The sequence below is a fragment of the Aquarana catesbeiana genome, linkage group LG08 (genome assembly GCF_042186555.1).
Source record: "Aquarana catesbeiana isolate 2022-GZ linkage group LG08, ASM4218655v1, whole genome shotgun sequence".
NCBI lineage: Eukaryota > Metazoa > Chordata > Amphibia > Anura > Ranidae > Aquarana > Aquarana catesbeiana.
In genome coordinates, this window is record NC_133331.1 from 291,637,390 (window position 1) to 291,655,592 (window position 18,203).

An 18,203-nucleotide genomic window follows, 5' to 3' on the forward strand; every position below is an offset into this window, starting at 1 on the left:
CATTGATATGGAATTATTCCTCAACATACCCTATAATAAAAAACACACATACAAGGTTGACAACGTTGTCACAATATGGCGCCAGAACTAAGGGCACCACGCATACACACACATGCATACCCAGTCACAATGGAAATAAATGGTGCTCCTATTAGTACTGAATTGTCAGAAACCATGAAATCAGGCCGAGACAGAAGTACAGTTAAATCACACTTGTTTAATAATAAAAGTAAAAAGAACAAACGTAGTCAAAACATAGCCAGAGTTCAGTAACCGGAACTGATAGTCAGCCAAGCCAGAAGTCAGGGATCAATGTAGTGGAACAGCAAGCAGGATCTGGAGCCAGAAAGGATGTCAGCGAAACAAGTCTTGAACAGGAGTTTCTGTGATGTTGACCAAGGCGAAGGCAGAGATCCACTGGGCTGAACGGCTTAAGTGGGCAGGACTGACGAGGAGGATATCATCAACAGCTGAGTAACTGTGGAGAGAGATAGGAGCTGGCAATTAGCCGACAACTGAGCGGCCAGCTCAGAGAAGGAAGGGCTGAGCCCAGCCCTGACATGAATTAAACCCAGAGATTTCATGTTCATGTGATAAATAGTATCTAAACTAAATTTGCCAGTTTTTTATTTGGTGAATGTCCATTTAGGATTTATGTTGATACTGGTGTCCATGAGTTGATGGAATTCCTGGTGAATTGGTTAATAATGATGTCACTGAGCACAGTAGTAGTAGACTAGTCTAGTACTGTCATCCATTGACAGGCGTGCCGCATTAGGTGTAAGCCGATCAGGATAGAGTCAATGTATTGTTTAGGCACAGTTATTCATGCAATGTCAGATTTCAATTATCATTTAACTTCATTGACGTAGCCGACAATGCACAAATCATGTAGGTACACTCAATATTCACTTCATATATAAGGGGAAATGGGTAGGAAGAGAGACGGTAAATTTTAACACAGCCCGAAGGCTCTCACCATTCCGTAGTAATGGCTGAAACCGCCGTGATTCTATCCGATCTGTTCTTCCCCAAGAGTGTCACTGAAGTGGATATAGATATTGACGCATTGATTAGGCTTTGGGAGTGTCCACTCGGTGCAGGGCGATCGTAATCCGATATATCTCGGCTATGCACGGAGGTTTCCGATCAGCTGTCCGGGGAGGTTGACTATGGTGGCTCATAAGTTAATACAGGGCAGTCTTATCCAAGTGGACCAAGGAAAGATGGTGGTGCGGGGAAACCACGCACATTAGCTGGGACGCATGGTAGAGCGTGGGGCTGGTCTGGCGCTACCTATGTCAACGCATTTCGCACATGTGACCATGTGCTTCTTCAGGACATTCGACGTAGGTTGTCACTATCATTTTTAAAGGAACAAGTGTCCAATCAGCATCTACTACGTCAAGATACAATTTGAAGGCCATCTTATGGTGACAGAACTTACTGCATTGGTTAAAAAGACAAGAGAGAAAAAGTAAGATAAAAAGTAGAGTAGTACAAGGGTATTACATAATAAACATAATTTTTCCACCAAGTACAATCATCATAATGAGGCTGTGCGAGGAAAAGGTTTACTTTTTTATTTTCGGTATGGCCCGCTTGTTTAGATCGATGGCAAAAAATCCCTTAAACCTCAAACCTGAGGATTTACCATCAACGCACAATAAGAAATGTTGTGCCACTGGTGTCTCCTCCTTCAGTCTTATGCTTTTGTTCACTAATCCTGATTCGAAGTTGACGTTTCGTCTTGCCAACATATCGTTTTTTACACGGGCACTCGAGAATGTAGAGTACCCGTGTGGTGGCACAGTTAATAAAATGTTGAATCTCAAATTCATGTTTTCTTTCAGAGTCAGTGAACACCCCTGAGCGTTCGACATAACAACACATTCCACAGTGGCCACAAGGATACATTCCCTTAAGTCTGGGCATATCGGTAAGCCAGTTGCTGTTCTGCATTCTGGTAAATTCAGATTGGACCAGTGTATCATCTAAATTTCTAGCCCGCTTTGCTACCATATGTGGCCTAGAGCCCACCATATCCTCCACTGCTCTCTCCTTTACAATAAAGTCTCCTCTTACCCGATGATGTGAGGGGCGGCTGATTGTCCATCATGACGTCCTTGTAGAGATCCTTGTGTCCTTCTAAATACTCCCACTCCTCCATGGAGAAATAGACAGTGACATCCTGACACCTTATAGGAACCTGACACACACAATGATACAGTCACCATCCAGACACATCCCTTGTCTGTTACTGGATAATGTCCCAGAATTCCCAGCACCGCTCACCTCTCCTGTCAGCAGCTCCATCATCTTCTTGGTGACTTCTAGAATCTTCTCCATGTTGTGTCTCTCAGGTTTTAGGGAGTCACATGGAGGCACTGTGATGGTCATATGATCACCTGACTTCACCAGAGGAAATCTCTGTATTGGAGAACCAATAGGAATATCATGTTAGAATCCCAGAATCCTCCTCACCTCTCCGGTCAGGTCTGTGTTTTGTTATTAGACATAAGAGTGATGTCATGTGACCTCCCAGAATCCTCCTCACCTCTCCGGTCAGGTCTGTGTTTTATTAATAAAGATAAGCGTGATGTCATGTGACCTCCCAGAATCCTCCTCACCTCTCCGGTCAGGTCTGTGTTTTATTAATAGAGATAAGAGTGATGTCATGTGACCTCCCAGAATCCTCCTCACCTCTCCGGTCAGGTCTGTGTTTTATTAATAGAGATAAGAGTGATGTCATGTGACCTCCCAGAATCCTCCTCACCTCTCCGGTCAGGTCTGTGTTTTATTAATAGAGATAAGAGTGATGTCATGTGACCTCCCAGAATCCTCCTCACCTCTCCGGTCAGGTCTGTGTTTTATTAATAGAGATAAGAGTGATGTCATGTGACCTCCCAGAATCCTCCTTACCTCTCCGGTCAGCTCTGTGTTTTATTAATAGACATAAGAAGGATGTCATGTGACCTCCCAGAATCCTCCTCACCTGTCCAGTCAGTAGGGTTGCCACATCATCCCTTTAATCCAGGACACACATTAATTACTCAGGTTCTATGGCTGATTAAGTTGGTAATTAAACTCACTTGGTGCCTTATCTGCATTAAATCAGCCTCAGAACCTGCGTACAGGCATACCCCACTTTTAAGTACATGTAGCGTCCTACTCCTGTTGACCAGGCGCTCATATGTAAATTTAGTTTTTGGCTGAGCTGTAACCAGCTCAGATTGAATGTATATAGTTTACTGGATCTGTTCTGGGATTGACTTGGTTGTGCAGTTCCCACTGTTGCCAGTAGGTGTCACTGGTACCACAGGACAGTGTGTGAATAACAACTTAGTGAAACTGTAATGAATATTCTCTCTCCAGAAACAGTCCAGTAGAAGGTTCCTGCCGCTGTGCTTTCTGGGAGAGAGTATGTATGGGACAGACACCATGTGCTTAGGCACTTCTTACCTCGTGACCCTCCAGGCTGGAGGGCTACGTCACTGCAGCTGTGCCAGTAGGCCCAGAAGCCTGTCTGGGGCCTACTACCGCAGAGGTGGTCCTTAGGCTGTCTTGGCTGCTAGGAAGAAGCCGAGCCAAGCTGAGGAAACCCAGGGGAGGACCCTTGCTGGAGAGAGCCAGGATGAAGGCTGGTCTCTCAGAAGGGCCTGTTAACCTACTTGGAGGACGCACCTATCTCTAACCTATCCTTACAGTACTTCCGGGTCGGCTTAAAGGTTCTGGTACTGTGAAGAATCTGTTCTACATTTAAACTACCCTTACAGTACTGCCAGGTCAGCTTAAAGGTTCTGGTACTGTGAAGAATCTGTTCTACATTTAAACTACCCTTACAGTACTGCCAGGTCAGCTTAAAGGTTCTGGTACTGTGAAGAAGCTGCTCTACAATTCAATCAAGGTAACTAACTGTCTGGCTGCTAAGTTTGTGAGAGAGACTTATCCAGGCGTATACTGGCTGCTAAGTCTGTGAGAGAGGCTTGTCCAGACATCTTGCAGGTTGCTAGATCTGTGGCAGAGATCTACCCAGCCATACAAGATTTATAGAGAGAAAGCTGTGTTTGTCCTTTATTCTGAAGAGTCTGTAAGTGATCTGCTACAAGAGAAAAAAAATGTATCTGCAACTCCCTTTCAACCTCTTTACTGCTACTTCTTTCAAGTTTTTTTTTCATGAAAGCATTGAAGAAAAAAAGAACTAAGTGACTGGTGCATACATTGATGGGCGTAAGGCCCAATATAGACTCTAAGTCTCTGATATGGTGAACTGTAGGTAAGAGGTAATGGCAAAGACCCAATTTAAACCAGCAGCTCCTTCGGGGGTAAGTGCTACATACACAATGGGGTTTATTTACTAAAGCTGGAGAGTGCAAAATCAGGCTCACTTCTGGATAAAAACCAATGAGCTTCCAGGTTTTATTACCAAAGCTTAATTGAACAATCTGGGGTTAGAAGCTCATTGGTTTCTATGCAGAAGGGAGCCTGATTTCGCACTTTCCATCTTTAGTAAATAAACCCCATTGTGTACTTAAAAGTGGGGTATACCTGTAATTAATATGTGTCCTGGATTAAAGGGATGATGTGGCAACCATACCAGTCAGCAGGTACAATATAAAGCAGTGATATGCAATTAGCGGACCTCCAGCTGTTGCAGAACAAGTCCCATGATACATAGCAAGACTCCGACAGCCACAAGCATGACACCCAGAGGCAGAGGCATGATGGGACTTGTAGTTTTGCAACAGCTGGAGGTCCGCTAATTGCATATCCCTGATATAAAGGGAGACAGTACAATTACAATACAGTTCAATACAGAAGGAATAAGAGGATCATGTGTGCATCATCATCTGCTGGAGATAAAAGACATCACAGTGACTATGGAGGAAGAGGACGGACATGACGGGGGGTTACTGGGTGTAAATAGAAAATAAGATATTATTTCCCCCTCCGCTGCCACTTCCAGCAATGTCTCCTCTCTACTTCCTCCCGATTCACCCTCACCCGGAACTTCCTATTTATACCCGACATAACTTCCTGTCTGTACTTGATGGGGCTGCAGCTCCTCTAGGCTCCACAAGGTGGTGATCTCACTTCTACCAAGACAGGAAGTCTCTATGGAAGACAGGAAGTGATGTCAGGTATAAATAGAAAGTTCCGGGTGAGAGGTGAGTCGGGAAGAAGTAGAGAGTAGACGTTGCTGGAAGTGGCAGTAGAGGAGGTAATAATATCGTATTATTTTCTATTAACCCCCGTCATGTCCGTCCTCTTCCTCCATAGTCACTGTGACGTCTTTTATGTCCAGCAGAAATGAAACAGGGATATCCAAATAGAACTGCTTACAATAAAGGTGTGCCACATCCCAAATACATATGGAAATGGAGGAACCCCCAAGGAGTGGGATTTTAAAGGCACTACCATAACAATATATAAAAAAAAGTATAAAGTTTATTGTACATAGGAAAAGCACATAATGAAAAAAAATAATCACATAAAAAGGGATGCATAATGGAGTACAAACGTTTAGCAGAAAGACAAGATACACAATCCTAAACCCAACCACGTTTCAGAGATGGACTGTAGTCTCCTTCATCAAAGTGCCGAACAGCTGGGTATTAGTTGGTCCAAACCCAGCCTCCATGGACGGACCCCCTGAGCTGTCATTGCGCTGCACCTCCACACGGCGCAGGCGCGAAGGACGCCACACGGACCGCACAATAGAGCAGGCCGAGCGGCGCATGCGCGCTGACGCCCAGCGCGAGTGCCACGGAGGGGCATGACGCAGCGGCGTCCCACCGGCGCGGCAAGATGATCTCATCAGAGATGTGCAGGTCTCTAGGAACTATGACGTTACACTCAGCAGCAGCCTGTACCGCAAAACTACCGCAGGGAATAATATTCTGCATGCCTCCAGCTTCCACCCCGAGACCTTAATTAGGTCTATACCATACAGTCAATATTTAAGGGTGAGATGCAACTGTACCAATGATGACGTTTTTTTTCACTTAAGGCAGGGAAATTGCGGGACAGGTTGCTGCTGAGGGGTTACTCTAAAACGTCTTTGAAAAAAGCATTCCGACGGGCTACTGTCCGAAGTAGACAAGATCTCCTCTATTCCCGGCAGCAAAAAAGAATCAGACAGTTCCTTGCGAATAATAACCTAAAATAATGTAATCAACATTTTGAAATCCGAAAAATTGTCTCTAAATATTGGCACACTCTCACAATGGACCCCAGTTTAAGACGTTTATTACCAGAGGCACCTCCCTTCACTTTTAGAAGAGCCAACTCAATGGCCTCCAGGTTGGTAAAAAGTGAATATAGGGGAGATAAGGGGGTGGTTCACTGCAAATACAGGGGCACATATATATGCGCGGTACATGTGGCTATTGCAGATATATGGATACCAGCAGGAGCCCTATTCTACCCAATGGGCAGATTTTCAAACCCCGAACTGCCAAACTTTTGGGGTTGTCTACCTTCTCAAATGTGATTGCGGGTGCTTTTATATCGGGAAGACCAAGCTCCCTTTCCGGAAAAGAGCATATCGTCATATTCATAGTATGCAGGTCTGTGACCCTGACCTGCCCCTTGGGAGACACACTATCCTGGTTCTTTCAGGTATCTTTCCCAGAATTAAGTTTCTGATCCTTGATCGTATCCACCCCACTTCGAGAGGGGGGGGACTGGAATAAGAGTCTCCTCCAGCTCGAACTGCGCTGGATATATACCTTGAAAGCTGCCCGTCCCCCTGGAATAAATGATGCAGTTTGCTTTAGACCCTTTTGGAGGGCTTCGATTCGGGAGGAATGGAGAAATAATATACATACCAGCTCTCTGCTCTTCCCCCTCCCTTCCACTACTTGATGGTCTGGCTATGCCTTCTCTTTTCCTCCTCTCCCCCTCCCCTGTAACAGTAATTTTTCTCTTTATGTGTCTTTTCCGTGTTATCATGTTTTTGTCCATTTTTATTGACATTCATGCCCCTGTAAATTGATGTTTGCTTTTTTTGCCTTTTTCACCTGGCATTTTGTCCCCTCGATTGATTGCCCCCTTGTTTGCTGTTTCTTTGTGCTCTGAAGGGGTGAAGATTTTTTGGGGTGGGGTGCCCTAGTTTGGCATTCCCCGCTTTCCAATATATATATATATATATATATATATATATATATATATATATATATATATATATATATCCTGGGGCCCTTTACTACGATCCCACAATGGCCCTTTCACATGTTCTGCAGTGAGCTCCCTTCCTACTGTATTGCCCCCCCCCCCCCCCCAGGGTGGCAGAAAACAACAGATATATGTCGCCAGCATACCTAGAAAATATAAGGGTCCAAAGCAGTGGGAGAACTATCAGGGTTGCAAAGGTTGTCTTGCCACCGGGCCCTGGTGTTCTGCAACTGTGGGGTTCCCTAGCCTCCTCTTGCTGTCCTGCCCTTGCTATTGACAGCGCTGGTCTGGCGTGTGAGTGCTCGCATTATGCAGTGTCAGCGAGCAGAGGGAGGGGGAGGAATCACCCGCAGGAGCTGACTGAGGACGCTCTCTGTTTTTTAATTGGGGGACACATGGTGGGGCACACCATAATGTTGGGGGGGGGTCAGGGCCCCCTCTGCCCCCCCCCCCCTAGGGACGCCATTGCTTCCCCTCCCTCTACACTAATCTTTTCTATTTTATACTGATCGCTGTCCGGTGGATGTGATCTGTGGGAGACCACTCGTTTCAAATATTCCTCACGTTTTTTTTTTTTTAAAGATTGTTTGGATGCATTTATGTACTACTTTAGCCATTATGATGTAGGTAATATGTATGTTTTGTTTGATCAATATGTAGCACTATGCTTTAGGATCTATTTACTGATCATTGTGCATTTTAACATCTCCTAGACACTGTACTTCCTATGAAAACCCCTGATGAAGAAGACTACAGTCCATCTCTGAAACGTGGTTGGGTTTAGGATTGTGTATCTTGTCTTTCTGCTAAACATTTGTACACCATTATGCATCCCTTTTGATGTGATTATTTTTCTTTCATTATGTGCTTTTCCTATGTACAATAAACTTTATACTTTTTTATATATATATATTGTTGTTATGGTAGTGCCTTTAAAATCCCACACCTAGGGGGTTCCTCAATTTCCATTTATCTCCAGCAGATGATGATATACACATATATAGTGTGGAAACCTAAATTAACCCCTTCAGGGTCAGAACATTTCCCCACTTATGGAGCCGGAACATTCTCTTCATTTTTGAGATGTGTCAACTTCTCACCTTAGCAGTCTCTTGTAACGAAGAATGAGACTCCAATTCAGGTTGTACTGAAATCTGACTCTGACTTTCAGGATTTGAATTTTGGTGGCATTTCTAGTTGATTAGCTTTGGTGCTTACCCATAATGTCCTACACACAGCTTTTGACCCGGGTCAGCAGCAAATAATGGAGATAGAGTGTGAATAATCCCACCCCTGACTATAAGAGGGGGTATGTGATCGGCCACTAATGCGGGAGGAGGTGGGACCAAATATAACAGGTTTTGAGGGGAGCAAGAAACAGGACAAACACTAACTTCCCCCAATCTACATGTGCCAGTTCCCACTGGGGACAGCCTACCTATTATTCCCTTATAGCCCCATTTCTAATATTGTCCAATATAATACAGTCCCGATAATTCTCTGCTATTCGTCTACAGAGAAACCCACATAGATCACATGACCACATCAGTGAGGATGGAGGAGGACCGGAGTCACATGACTGAGAAGATACTAAACCTTATCCTGGAGATCATCTACCTGCTGACCGGAGAGGTGAGGAGGATTCTGGGAGGTCACATGACATCACTCTTATCTCTATTAATAAAACACAGACCTGACCGGAGAGGTGAGGAGGATTCTGGGAGGTCACATGACATCACTCTTATCTCTATTAATAAAACACAGACCTGACCGGAGAGGTGAGGAGGATTCTGGGAGGTCACATGACATCACTCTTATTTCTATTAATAAAAACACAGACCTGACCGGAGAGGTGAGGAGGATTCTGGGAGGTCACATGACATCACTCTTATCTCTATTAATAAAACACAGACCTGACCGGAGAGGTGAGGAGGATTCTGGGAGGTCACATGACATCACTCTTATCTCTATTAATAAAACACAGACCTGACCGGAGAGGTGAGGAGGATTCTGGGAGGTCACATGACATCACTCTTATTTCTATTAATAAAAACACAGACCTGACCGGAGAGGTGAGGAGGATTCTGGGAGGTCACATGACATCACTCTTATCTCTATTAATAAAACACAGACCTGACCGGAGAGGTGAGGAGGATTCTGGGAGGTCACATGACATCACTCTTATCTCTATTAATAAAACACAGACCTGACCGGAGAGGTGAGGAGGATTCTGGGATCTAACATGATATTCCTATTGGTTCTCCAATACAGAGATTTCCTCTTGTGAAGTCAGGTGATCATATGACCATCACAGTGCCTCCATGTGACTCCCTAAAACCTGAGAGACACAACATGGAGAAGATTCTAGAAGTCACCAAGAAGATGATGGAGATGCTGACAGGAGAGGTGAGGAGGATTCTGGGAATTCTGGGACATTATCCAGTAACAGACAAGGGATGTGTCTGGATGGTGACTGTATCATTGTGTGTGTCAGGTTCCTATAAGGTGTCAGGATGTCACTGTCTATTTCTCCATGGAGGAGTGGGAGTATTTAGAAGGACACAAGGATCTCTACAAGGACGTCATGATGGACAATCAGCCGCCCCTCACATCACCGGGTAAGAGGAGACTTTATTGTAAAGGAGAGAGCAGTACGGAGGGTCCACCTAGATCCCCCATCATCTGATAAACACATAGAAACAATGTATTCAGTCAGTGTGTGTGTTTCCTACAGATGGATCCAGTAATGGGAACCCACCAGAGAGATGTCTCCTCCCTCTTTATTCCTGGGATTCCACACAGGAAGGTCACACCATCCCTCACCATCATCAGGTAGATGAAGAACAATTATTGGAAGTTATGATTTATACACAGGCCTTTTTTGCTACAGTGAATGTGTTGTTATACATTTTAGAGCAGAAACCTTGAGAAACAAAATATTGGTATCAAAGAAGAAGAGGAAGAGGAGTATGGTGCGATGGACAAAAAACCCAAGGATATGATGGAGCCAACTAGTAACAGAAACCCACCAGAGAGATGTCCCCGTCCTCTGTATTCCTGGGATTTCACACAGGAAGATCACACCATCCCTCACCATCATCAGGTAGGTGGAGTTGAGGGTCGGGAACATAAAGTGATTGAACACTCTGACATGTGGAGATGATGTGTGGACGCTACAAGATGATATTTTCTATGTGATCTCACATCATAAATACTTCTATGTTACAGATGTTATTTTCTTCCATTCTGTTGGTTTAGGGTGAAGATCTGATTATCGTAAAAGTTGAGGGTGAAGTAGAAGAGACGTATGTGAGGGATTATCAGCAATATATGGAGGAGGCTGGAATGATGAGGACATCCATAGAGGAGGACACTCCTACAGAGATCAGCACAGGTGACCCATAATATATTCTTCTCTTATCTCTGCTCTGTTACTGCACACTGATTGGTCCAGAGTAGGGCTGGAGCTAAGAAATATCAGCCAATAATAGGTTGATAATGGTCACCTCCCTGTACTGATACAGCTGACAGGTGGTTCAGCTGGCAGTATTAGGTTGTGGGTCACTCCTAGTTACAGTAGCACAGATATGATAACACAGACTGAGCCTTACTTAGGTTGGTCCTTCTTCGGACAGACTTCCTGATATTTAAGGACAGCTTAATAACTGAACTGGTACCAGTTAATTGGTGAAAAGCAAATGTGGTACCAACATTCAAGAAAAGGCCATGAATACCTGTTAATTACAGACCAGTCAGCCAAACATCAATAGTATGTAAACTATTGGAAGTAATAATAAAAGACTATATCCAATAATCTGATGATGGGAATATCATTAGTAGTAACCAACATGGATTTAAAAAATGAAAGATCGTTTTTGCCAGACCAACTTTTTAACATTCTTTGAGGGGAATGTCATTGGATACTGGATAGAGTAAGAACTGTGGACATATTTGGTATTTTCGCGAAGGCATTTGATACAGTACCCCATAAACGGTTAATTTACGAATTAAGGTCTTTTGGCATTGATGATATTGTTCGTACCTGGATAGAAAACTGGTTACAGGAGCTCGCCCAGAGAGTAGTGATCAATGGCATATTTTCTCAATGGTCTAGAGTGAGGGCTCGGTCCTGGGACCAATTCTCTTAAATTTGTTTATAAATGATAAAGATTTTGGAATAAATACTTCAATCTCGGTGTTTGCTGATGATACAAAGCTAAGCCGGGCAATAACTTCCCAGCAGCATTAAGTAACTCTACAAGGAGACCTCAATAAAATAGAAGGGTGGGCAGCTATATGGCAGATGAGGTTTAATATTGAAAAATGTAAAAGTAATGCCCTCTGGAGTTAAAATATGAATGCGAGTTACTCGCTAGGGGGAGAACCTTTGGGGGAATCGAGGATGTAAAATGATCTGGTGAGTCTGGCGGATCAGACTCAGCAATATCGTGCAATGCCAAGCTGCGGCAAGCAAGGCCAGCAGACTATTAGCATGCATTAAAGAACTAGATCAACTAAAATTCTACCACAATACAAAACTCTGGTTCAGCCGCAATCTGGAGTATTCTGACCAGCTCTGGTCACCAGTCCTCAGGAGGAACGTCCTTGAAATGGAGAGAATCCAGAGAAGGGCAATAAAGCTAATAAAGGGGCCGGAGGAACTCAGTTATGAGGAATGACTACAAAGGTATTCTCCCTGGAGAAGAGATGATTGAGAAGGGGATATGATCGTAATATTGCAATCTTTGAATTGGAACTTTAGGATTGGGAGGAAACTATTTAACCTGAGGTCTCTACAGAAGACACGCGGTCACACTATGAAGTTGGATAAGAAACTGTTCAATCTTACCCACTTCAATACCGGGCCCTCCCCCCCCCCCCCCCCTTCTTGCCCAGGGCAACTTTCAGCGCTGTCACACTTTGAATGACAATTGCACGGTCATGCAACACTGTACCCATATGACATTTTTATAATTTTTTTTTTGAGACAGGTAGAGCTTTCATTTGGTGGTATTAAGGCACCACTGGGGTTTTTATTTTTTGCTAAACAAACAAAAAAAGGCCAACGATTTTTCTTAGTTTCTGCTATAAAATTTTGCAAATAAGTAATTTTTCTTCTTTACTGATGAGGCTGCACTGATGGGCACCAATAATCTGCCCTGATAGTCTATGATGGTCACTGATGAGGAGGCACTGATGAGGCTGCACTGAGGGGCACTGATAGGTGACACTGATGGGCATTGATGAGGCTGCACTGATGGGCACTGATAAACTGCACTGATAGTCCATGATGGTCATCGATGAGCACTGATGAGGTTGCACTGATAATCCATGATGGTCACTGATGAGGAGTCACTGATGAGGCTGTACTGAGGGGCACTGATGAGGCTATACTGAGGGGCACTGATGAGGCGGCACTGATGAGGCTATACTGAGGGGCACTTATGAGGCTATACTGAGGGGCACTGATGAGGCAGCACTGGTGGGCACTGATAAGCTGCACTGATAGTCCATGAAGGGCACTGATGAGGAGGCTCTGATGAGGCTGTGCTGAGGGGCACTGATAGGCGGTACTGATGAGGCGGCACTGATGGGCACTGATAAGCTGCACTGATAGTCCATGACGGGCACCGATGAGCTCTGATGAGGCTGCACTGATGAGGCTATACTGAGGGGCACTGATGAGGCGGCACTGAGGGGCACTGATGAGGCGGCACTGAGGGGCACTGATGAGACGCCACTGGTGGGCACTGATAAGCTGCACTGATAGTCCATGATGGGCACTGATGAGGAGGCTCTGATGAGGCTGCGCTGAGGGGCACTGATAGGAGGTACTGATGAGGCGGCACTGATGGGCACTGATAAGCTGCACTGATAGTCCATGATGAGCTCTGATGAGGCTGCACTGATAGGCGGCATTGATGGCCACTGATAAGCTGCACTGATGGACACCAATAGGCTACACAGATGGACACAGGCTACACTGATGGGCACTGACTGCACTGATGGGCACTAATAAGCTGCACTAATGGGCATTGAGTAGCTGCACAGATGGGCACTGATAAGCTGCACTGATGGGGCTGCTCTGCTAATTGGGGCACTGATGATCAGTGTAAACAAAGTACTGGTAGCCTTGCCAAGTATTGGCTGTTTCCTCACACAGACACAGCGTGGGATGAAAGGACTGCCGATAACGGGCAAGTTTGTTTACACGATTGATGATTAGACACAACTGATCACATGTTAAAGGGCTACTGTGATTGGCCCTTTACCGCAATCTATGATCAGCTGTGTTCGAAGGACACAGCAGTCATGGAGCGTGGGAGACGGGGTTCTGGGAGAACATAAGGTGTTTTTTAGTAGACATGTGCACTGACAAAAAATTTATTTTTTTTCCGTTTTCGTTTTATTCGTTTCTTTTGTTTTTTTTTTGGAAATTCGAAAATTCAGAAATTCGGATTTTCAAATTTCTGAATTTCGAATTTTCGGATTTCTGCATTTTCGGATTTTCGAAAATTCAAAAATTCGAAAATCTGAAAAAAAAGAAAATCAGTAAAATTTGAAATAAAAACTATTAAATTATAGGTATTGGAATTTCCTTTCAAATTTGGCTGTTTTTTTCATTTGTTATTTCAGATAATTCGTAACTTTATAAAATTTGTACTCTTTACGTTCACTAACAGCCAAAGTTGAAAGGAAATTCCAATACCTAGAATTTAAGATTTATTATTAGTTATTATTTCAGATTTTCTGGTTTTCGAATTTTCAGATCTTCATTCTTTTGTATTTTCATTCTCATTCTTGGATTTTCAAATTTCCAAATTTTAGAATTTTTAAACTTATGAAATTTCGAATTTTCAAAATTTCGTAATTTTGGAAATTCGGAAATGTGAAAATATGTTTTTCCGAAATTACGAATGTCCAATTTTTCAAATTTCCGAAAAGACGAATTTTTCAAATTACAAATTTCTGAAATTACAAATTTCTGAAATTTCAGAAATTCGGAAATTTCGGAAATTTTTGGAAATTGAAAAATTTGGAAATTCGGAAATTTCAGATATTAACGAATTTGTCAAAATTTGTTAAAAAACAAATTCGGAACGAAACGAATTGCACATGTCTATTCTTTAGTGTAATGGGGCATACACACGGTCGGACTTTTCGACCGGACTGGTCTGACGGACGCCGACGGACCAAATCCGGCGAAGAATTTGATCGTGTGTGGGCTTCACCGGACCTTCAGCGGACTTTTCCAGTCGCAAATCTGACGGACTTTAGATTTGGAACATGCTTCATATCTTTACGTCGTAACTCCGCCGGACCCAGAAATCCGCTCGTCTGTATGCTAGTCCGACGGACAAAAACCGACGCTAGGACAGCTATTGGCTACTGGCTATCAACTTCCTTATTTTAGTCCGGTGTACGTCATCGCGTACGAATCCGTCGGACTTTGGTGTGATCGTGTGTAGGCAAGTCCGTTCGTTAGAAAGTCAGTTGAAAGTCTGTCGGACAGGCTGTCGGACTTTTGTAGCTGAAAAGTCCGACCGTGTGTACACGGCATTAGTGTGGTAAGGATGTGGAACTCCCTTCCACATCCTTACTGTGGTTATGTGGTAAAGAGCATGGACCTCCCAGTCCCCATTGGTTCCTGCTCTTCTGACAAGGCTGTGTAAATGTAGAAGTGATCTGGGAGGAGGACCAAAGGCCCTTTGACTGAAGAGGGGGGAGAGTCCCAGCTGGTTGGGACATCCACAGAGAACATCTGCTCACTCATATCTACCTGATCCAGATGGAATCTTGATTTAGGTGACCTAACTCTCTCATATTTTTGCAGCTAAACAGTTGATGTAAAAGTAACAGATCAGATTTGCTGCTGATCTGTCACTATTAGGGTGGTCCTTCTCATATCAATCAATCATGTTTTTATTTTCCTAAAGGACGCGCCATGAAGAAACCCTCGAAGTATCATCCTACGTTATCTCCAGGTTATAGAATGGAAGACGAGGACATCACAGGAGATTGTGGAGGAGAAAAGACAATGAGCTCCACTATGGATGGTGGACTTCACAGTGTGGATAGACCATGGAATCCCTCTGACTCTGAGCAACCTCGTACTGTGAGGGATGGTGCCGGGATTCAGATGGAATGTTGGGAAGACTTTACCTCTCAATTAAGTCTTGCTAAACATCAGAAATCTCAAACAGCTGAGAAGCAGTATTCCTGTTCTGAGTGCGGGAAATGGTTTCTTCATAAATCAACATTTCTAAAACATTACAGATCTCACACCGGGGAGAAGCCATTTTCCTGCTCTGAATGCGGGAAGTGTTTTTCACAGAAGGCCCATCTTTCCAGGCATCAGAGATTACACACGGGGGAAAAGCCATATGTCTGCCCCGAGTGTGGAAAACGTTGTGCACAGAAATCAGAACTTGAAACACATCAAAGATCTCACACACGTTTAAAGCCGTATACCTGCCCTGAGTGCGGGAAAAGTTTTTCACATAAGTCCTATTTTTCCATACATCAGAAATTGCACACTGCTGAGAAGTTTTTCTGCCCAAAGTGCGGGAAAAGTTATACACAGAAATCAGAACTTGATAAACATCAAAGATCCCACTCAGAGGAGAAGCCTTATTCCTGCCCCGTGTGCGAGAAATGTTTTTCACGCAGGTCCAGTCTTTACATACATCAAAGATTGCACACGGGAAAGAAGCCATATTCCTGCTCTGACTGTGGCAAATGTTTTTCACAGAAGACCCATCTTATCAGACATCAGAGATCGCACACGGGGGAGAAGCCGTATTCCTGTCCTGAATGCGGAAAACGTTTTTCACAGAAGTCCCATTTCAATGTACATCAGTTATACCACACAGGGGAAAAGCCATTTTCCTGCCTTCAGTGCGGGAAATCTTATTCTCAGAAATCAGAACTTGTCAGACATCAAAAATCTCACACAGAGAAGAAGCCGTATTCCTGCCCTGAGTGAAATGTTATGCAAAGAAGTCTTATCTTGGCAAACATCGGAGAACCCACACAACCCTCGATTAGTGTCCTGAATGTAGGAAATGTCTTCTGTATGAATCATAGGTGCCACAGCGAGCATCTCAGACATGTGTAAACCTCAGTACAATGATTAAAAAAAAAAAAAACATTTCCATTACATATTCTTTTGTGGGTACTGATATTCGCAAAGAGCTTACACTGAGCCTACCTTAAAGAAGACTGCTTGGCAGCAACTGTTGAGACAGCATTTTGGTTAGTAGCATGTAATGTACAATATGGTGTGGGAGTCTGTAATGCACAGAGTACTGTGGTGAATGCAGGGGTCCAGAGTACGTAGAACACATTGTGCGGGAGTGCATAACTCTCAGAGTACAGGAGTTTGTAAGGAAGTAGTTGGGGGGGGGGGGGGTGCATAATGCACAGGGCACAGAAGTCAGGAGTACAGAACACAGCGCAGGGGTCAGGAGTTCATAACACACAGAGCACAGGGGTCAGGAGTTCAAAACACAAATAGTGCAGGGATCAGGAGTTCATAATGCACAGGGGTCAGGAGTTCATAACACACAGAGAGCAAGGGTCAGGAGTTCAAGACACACAGAGCGCAAGTGTCAGGAGTTCATAATGCACAGAGCATAGGGGTCAGGAGTTCATAATACACAGAGTGCAGGGGTCAGGAGTTCATAACACACACAGATTGCAGAGGTCAGGAGTTCAAAACACACAGAGCGCAAGGGTCAGGAGTTCATAATGCACAGAGCGCAGGGGTCAGGAGTTCATAACACACAGAGCGCAGGGGTCATGAGTTGAAAACACACAGAGCGCAGAGGTCAGGAGTTCATAATGCACAGAGATCAGGAGTTCATAATGCACAGAGCACAGGAGCCAGGAGTACATAACGCACAGAGCACAGGGTCGGAAGTACATAATGCACAGAGCGCAGGGGTCACACTGAAGGGGCTGCACATGCATTAGTGGACTTTGAGTACTCGTTCGAATATGGGAGGACTGGCTCTAGAGATCTGTTTTTTTTTTTTCTCAACACTTCAGTGGCTCCTTGTTCACTATGCAATTGAGCTACTGGTGTGTCCTGCATAGCTCCTCAGTGATTTTTCACAGCGTATTATGCTCCTGCGGCACTGTCAGGGTGCCACACTTAATATTTCCGTTGTTGCTCTTCATCTGTAAATTTTATAGTGCTCGATGAAGGCTGAACCATGATCTTTGTCCTCCATTTTTCAGCCTATTCCTGTGCTCCATTAATGCAGAATATTTTTGGCTATTCTCTCTGAGATAGTGGAGTCTGAAAGTGATTTCTATAAAGAAACCTGCCTGGTCTCTCCACATCAACCTGCAGACTGGTAAAAATGCTTACATACTGTGCATGGAGTCTGTTAGATATTTTGCCGACCTGTTTTGGGTTAAATAATGTTCTCCTTTGTTGTTTTCTCTGTTCCATTTAAATGTCCGTAAAGAGGCCAAATTTGCACTATTACATTGCCCCATCCCGGGTTTGTTTGCTCGTCAACAGAAATTGACAACCTATCTGTTCATAGTGACCAAAAGGACGATTGCTCAAGCATGGAAAAAAAACACGGTCCCTTTTCAGGAAGTGAAAAACCGCTTGACGTCAATTATGGTCAATGAACAAATGTCTAGTATACTCAGACACGCATACCAAGTTCCTTAAAGTTTGGGAGCCATGGCTGGAATATGCCTTCCCCGAACTCCCTCTAGCTAGTATGGATCGGCTCTGACTGGTTTCCTGGATGGTCCCGGGTCCCCCTCTCCTTTTTCCTTCTCTCTCTTCCCTACTTTCTGTTATTCTCCCTTATTCTACTCTCTTTCTTATTTATATCTGTTTTTCTTCTCTTACCAGAGGCCCAAGACGATCTTAATGCAGAGTTAATGCATTTTGTTCTGGTTATTCCTGCACTTATGGGGGTTACCCCAAATTATGTATGTTGCACTCAGGATTTCTGTCACTGTTATGTAAGAGGCAGTGTACACAATACCCCTTTCTTTAT

General features: G+C 44.0%; 2 protein-coding genes across 2 annotated transcripts in view; one reads left to right on the plus strand and one right to left on the minus strand.

The window, feature by feature from the left end:
* The window catches only part of LOC141104959 (uncharacterized), a 664,134-nt gene that overhangs the window by 100,121 nt on the left and 545,810 nt on the right, over positions 1-18,203 (minus strand). The window lies entirely within an intron of this gene.
* LOC141104807 (uncharacterized) lies at positions 5,097-16,546 on the plus strand. The gene is made up of 8 exons (XM_073594571.1): positions 5,097-5,221; positions 8,694-8,808; positions 9,448-9,582; positions 9,671-9,794; positions 9,911-10,008; positions 10,091-10,279; positions 10,435-10,570; positions 15,114-16,546. The coding sequence occupies exons 2-8, from the start codon at positions 8,713-8,715 to the stop codon at positions 16,160-16,162; spliced, it is 1,827 nt and encodes a 608-aa protein (XP_073450672.1). The 5' UTR covers positions 5,097-5,221; positions 8,694-8,712; the 3' UTR covers positions 16,163-16,546.

What these genes read in the sequence shown, in the direction of transcription:
- LOC141104807 (XM_073594571.1), top strand. Translation starts at nt 8,713, where the DNA reads ATGACCACATCAGTGAGGATGGAGGAGGACCGGAGTCACATGACTGAG. An exon ending in TCTACCTGCTGACCGGAGAG is followed by an intron (nt 8,809 to 9,447) that starts GTGAGGAGGATT and finishes TCTCCAATACAG; the next exon opens with AGATTTCCTCTTGTGAAGTC. An exon ending in GCCGCCCCTCACATCACCGG is followed by an intron (nt 9,795 to 9,910) that starts GTAAGAGGAGAC and finishes TGTTTCCTACAG; the next exon opens with ATGGATCCAGTAATGGGAAC.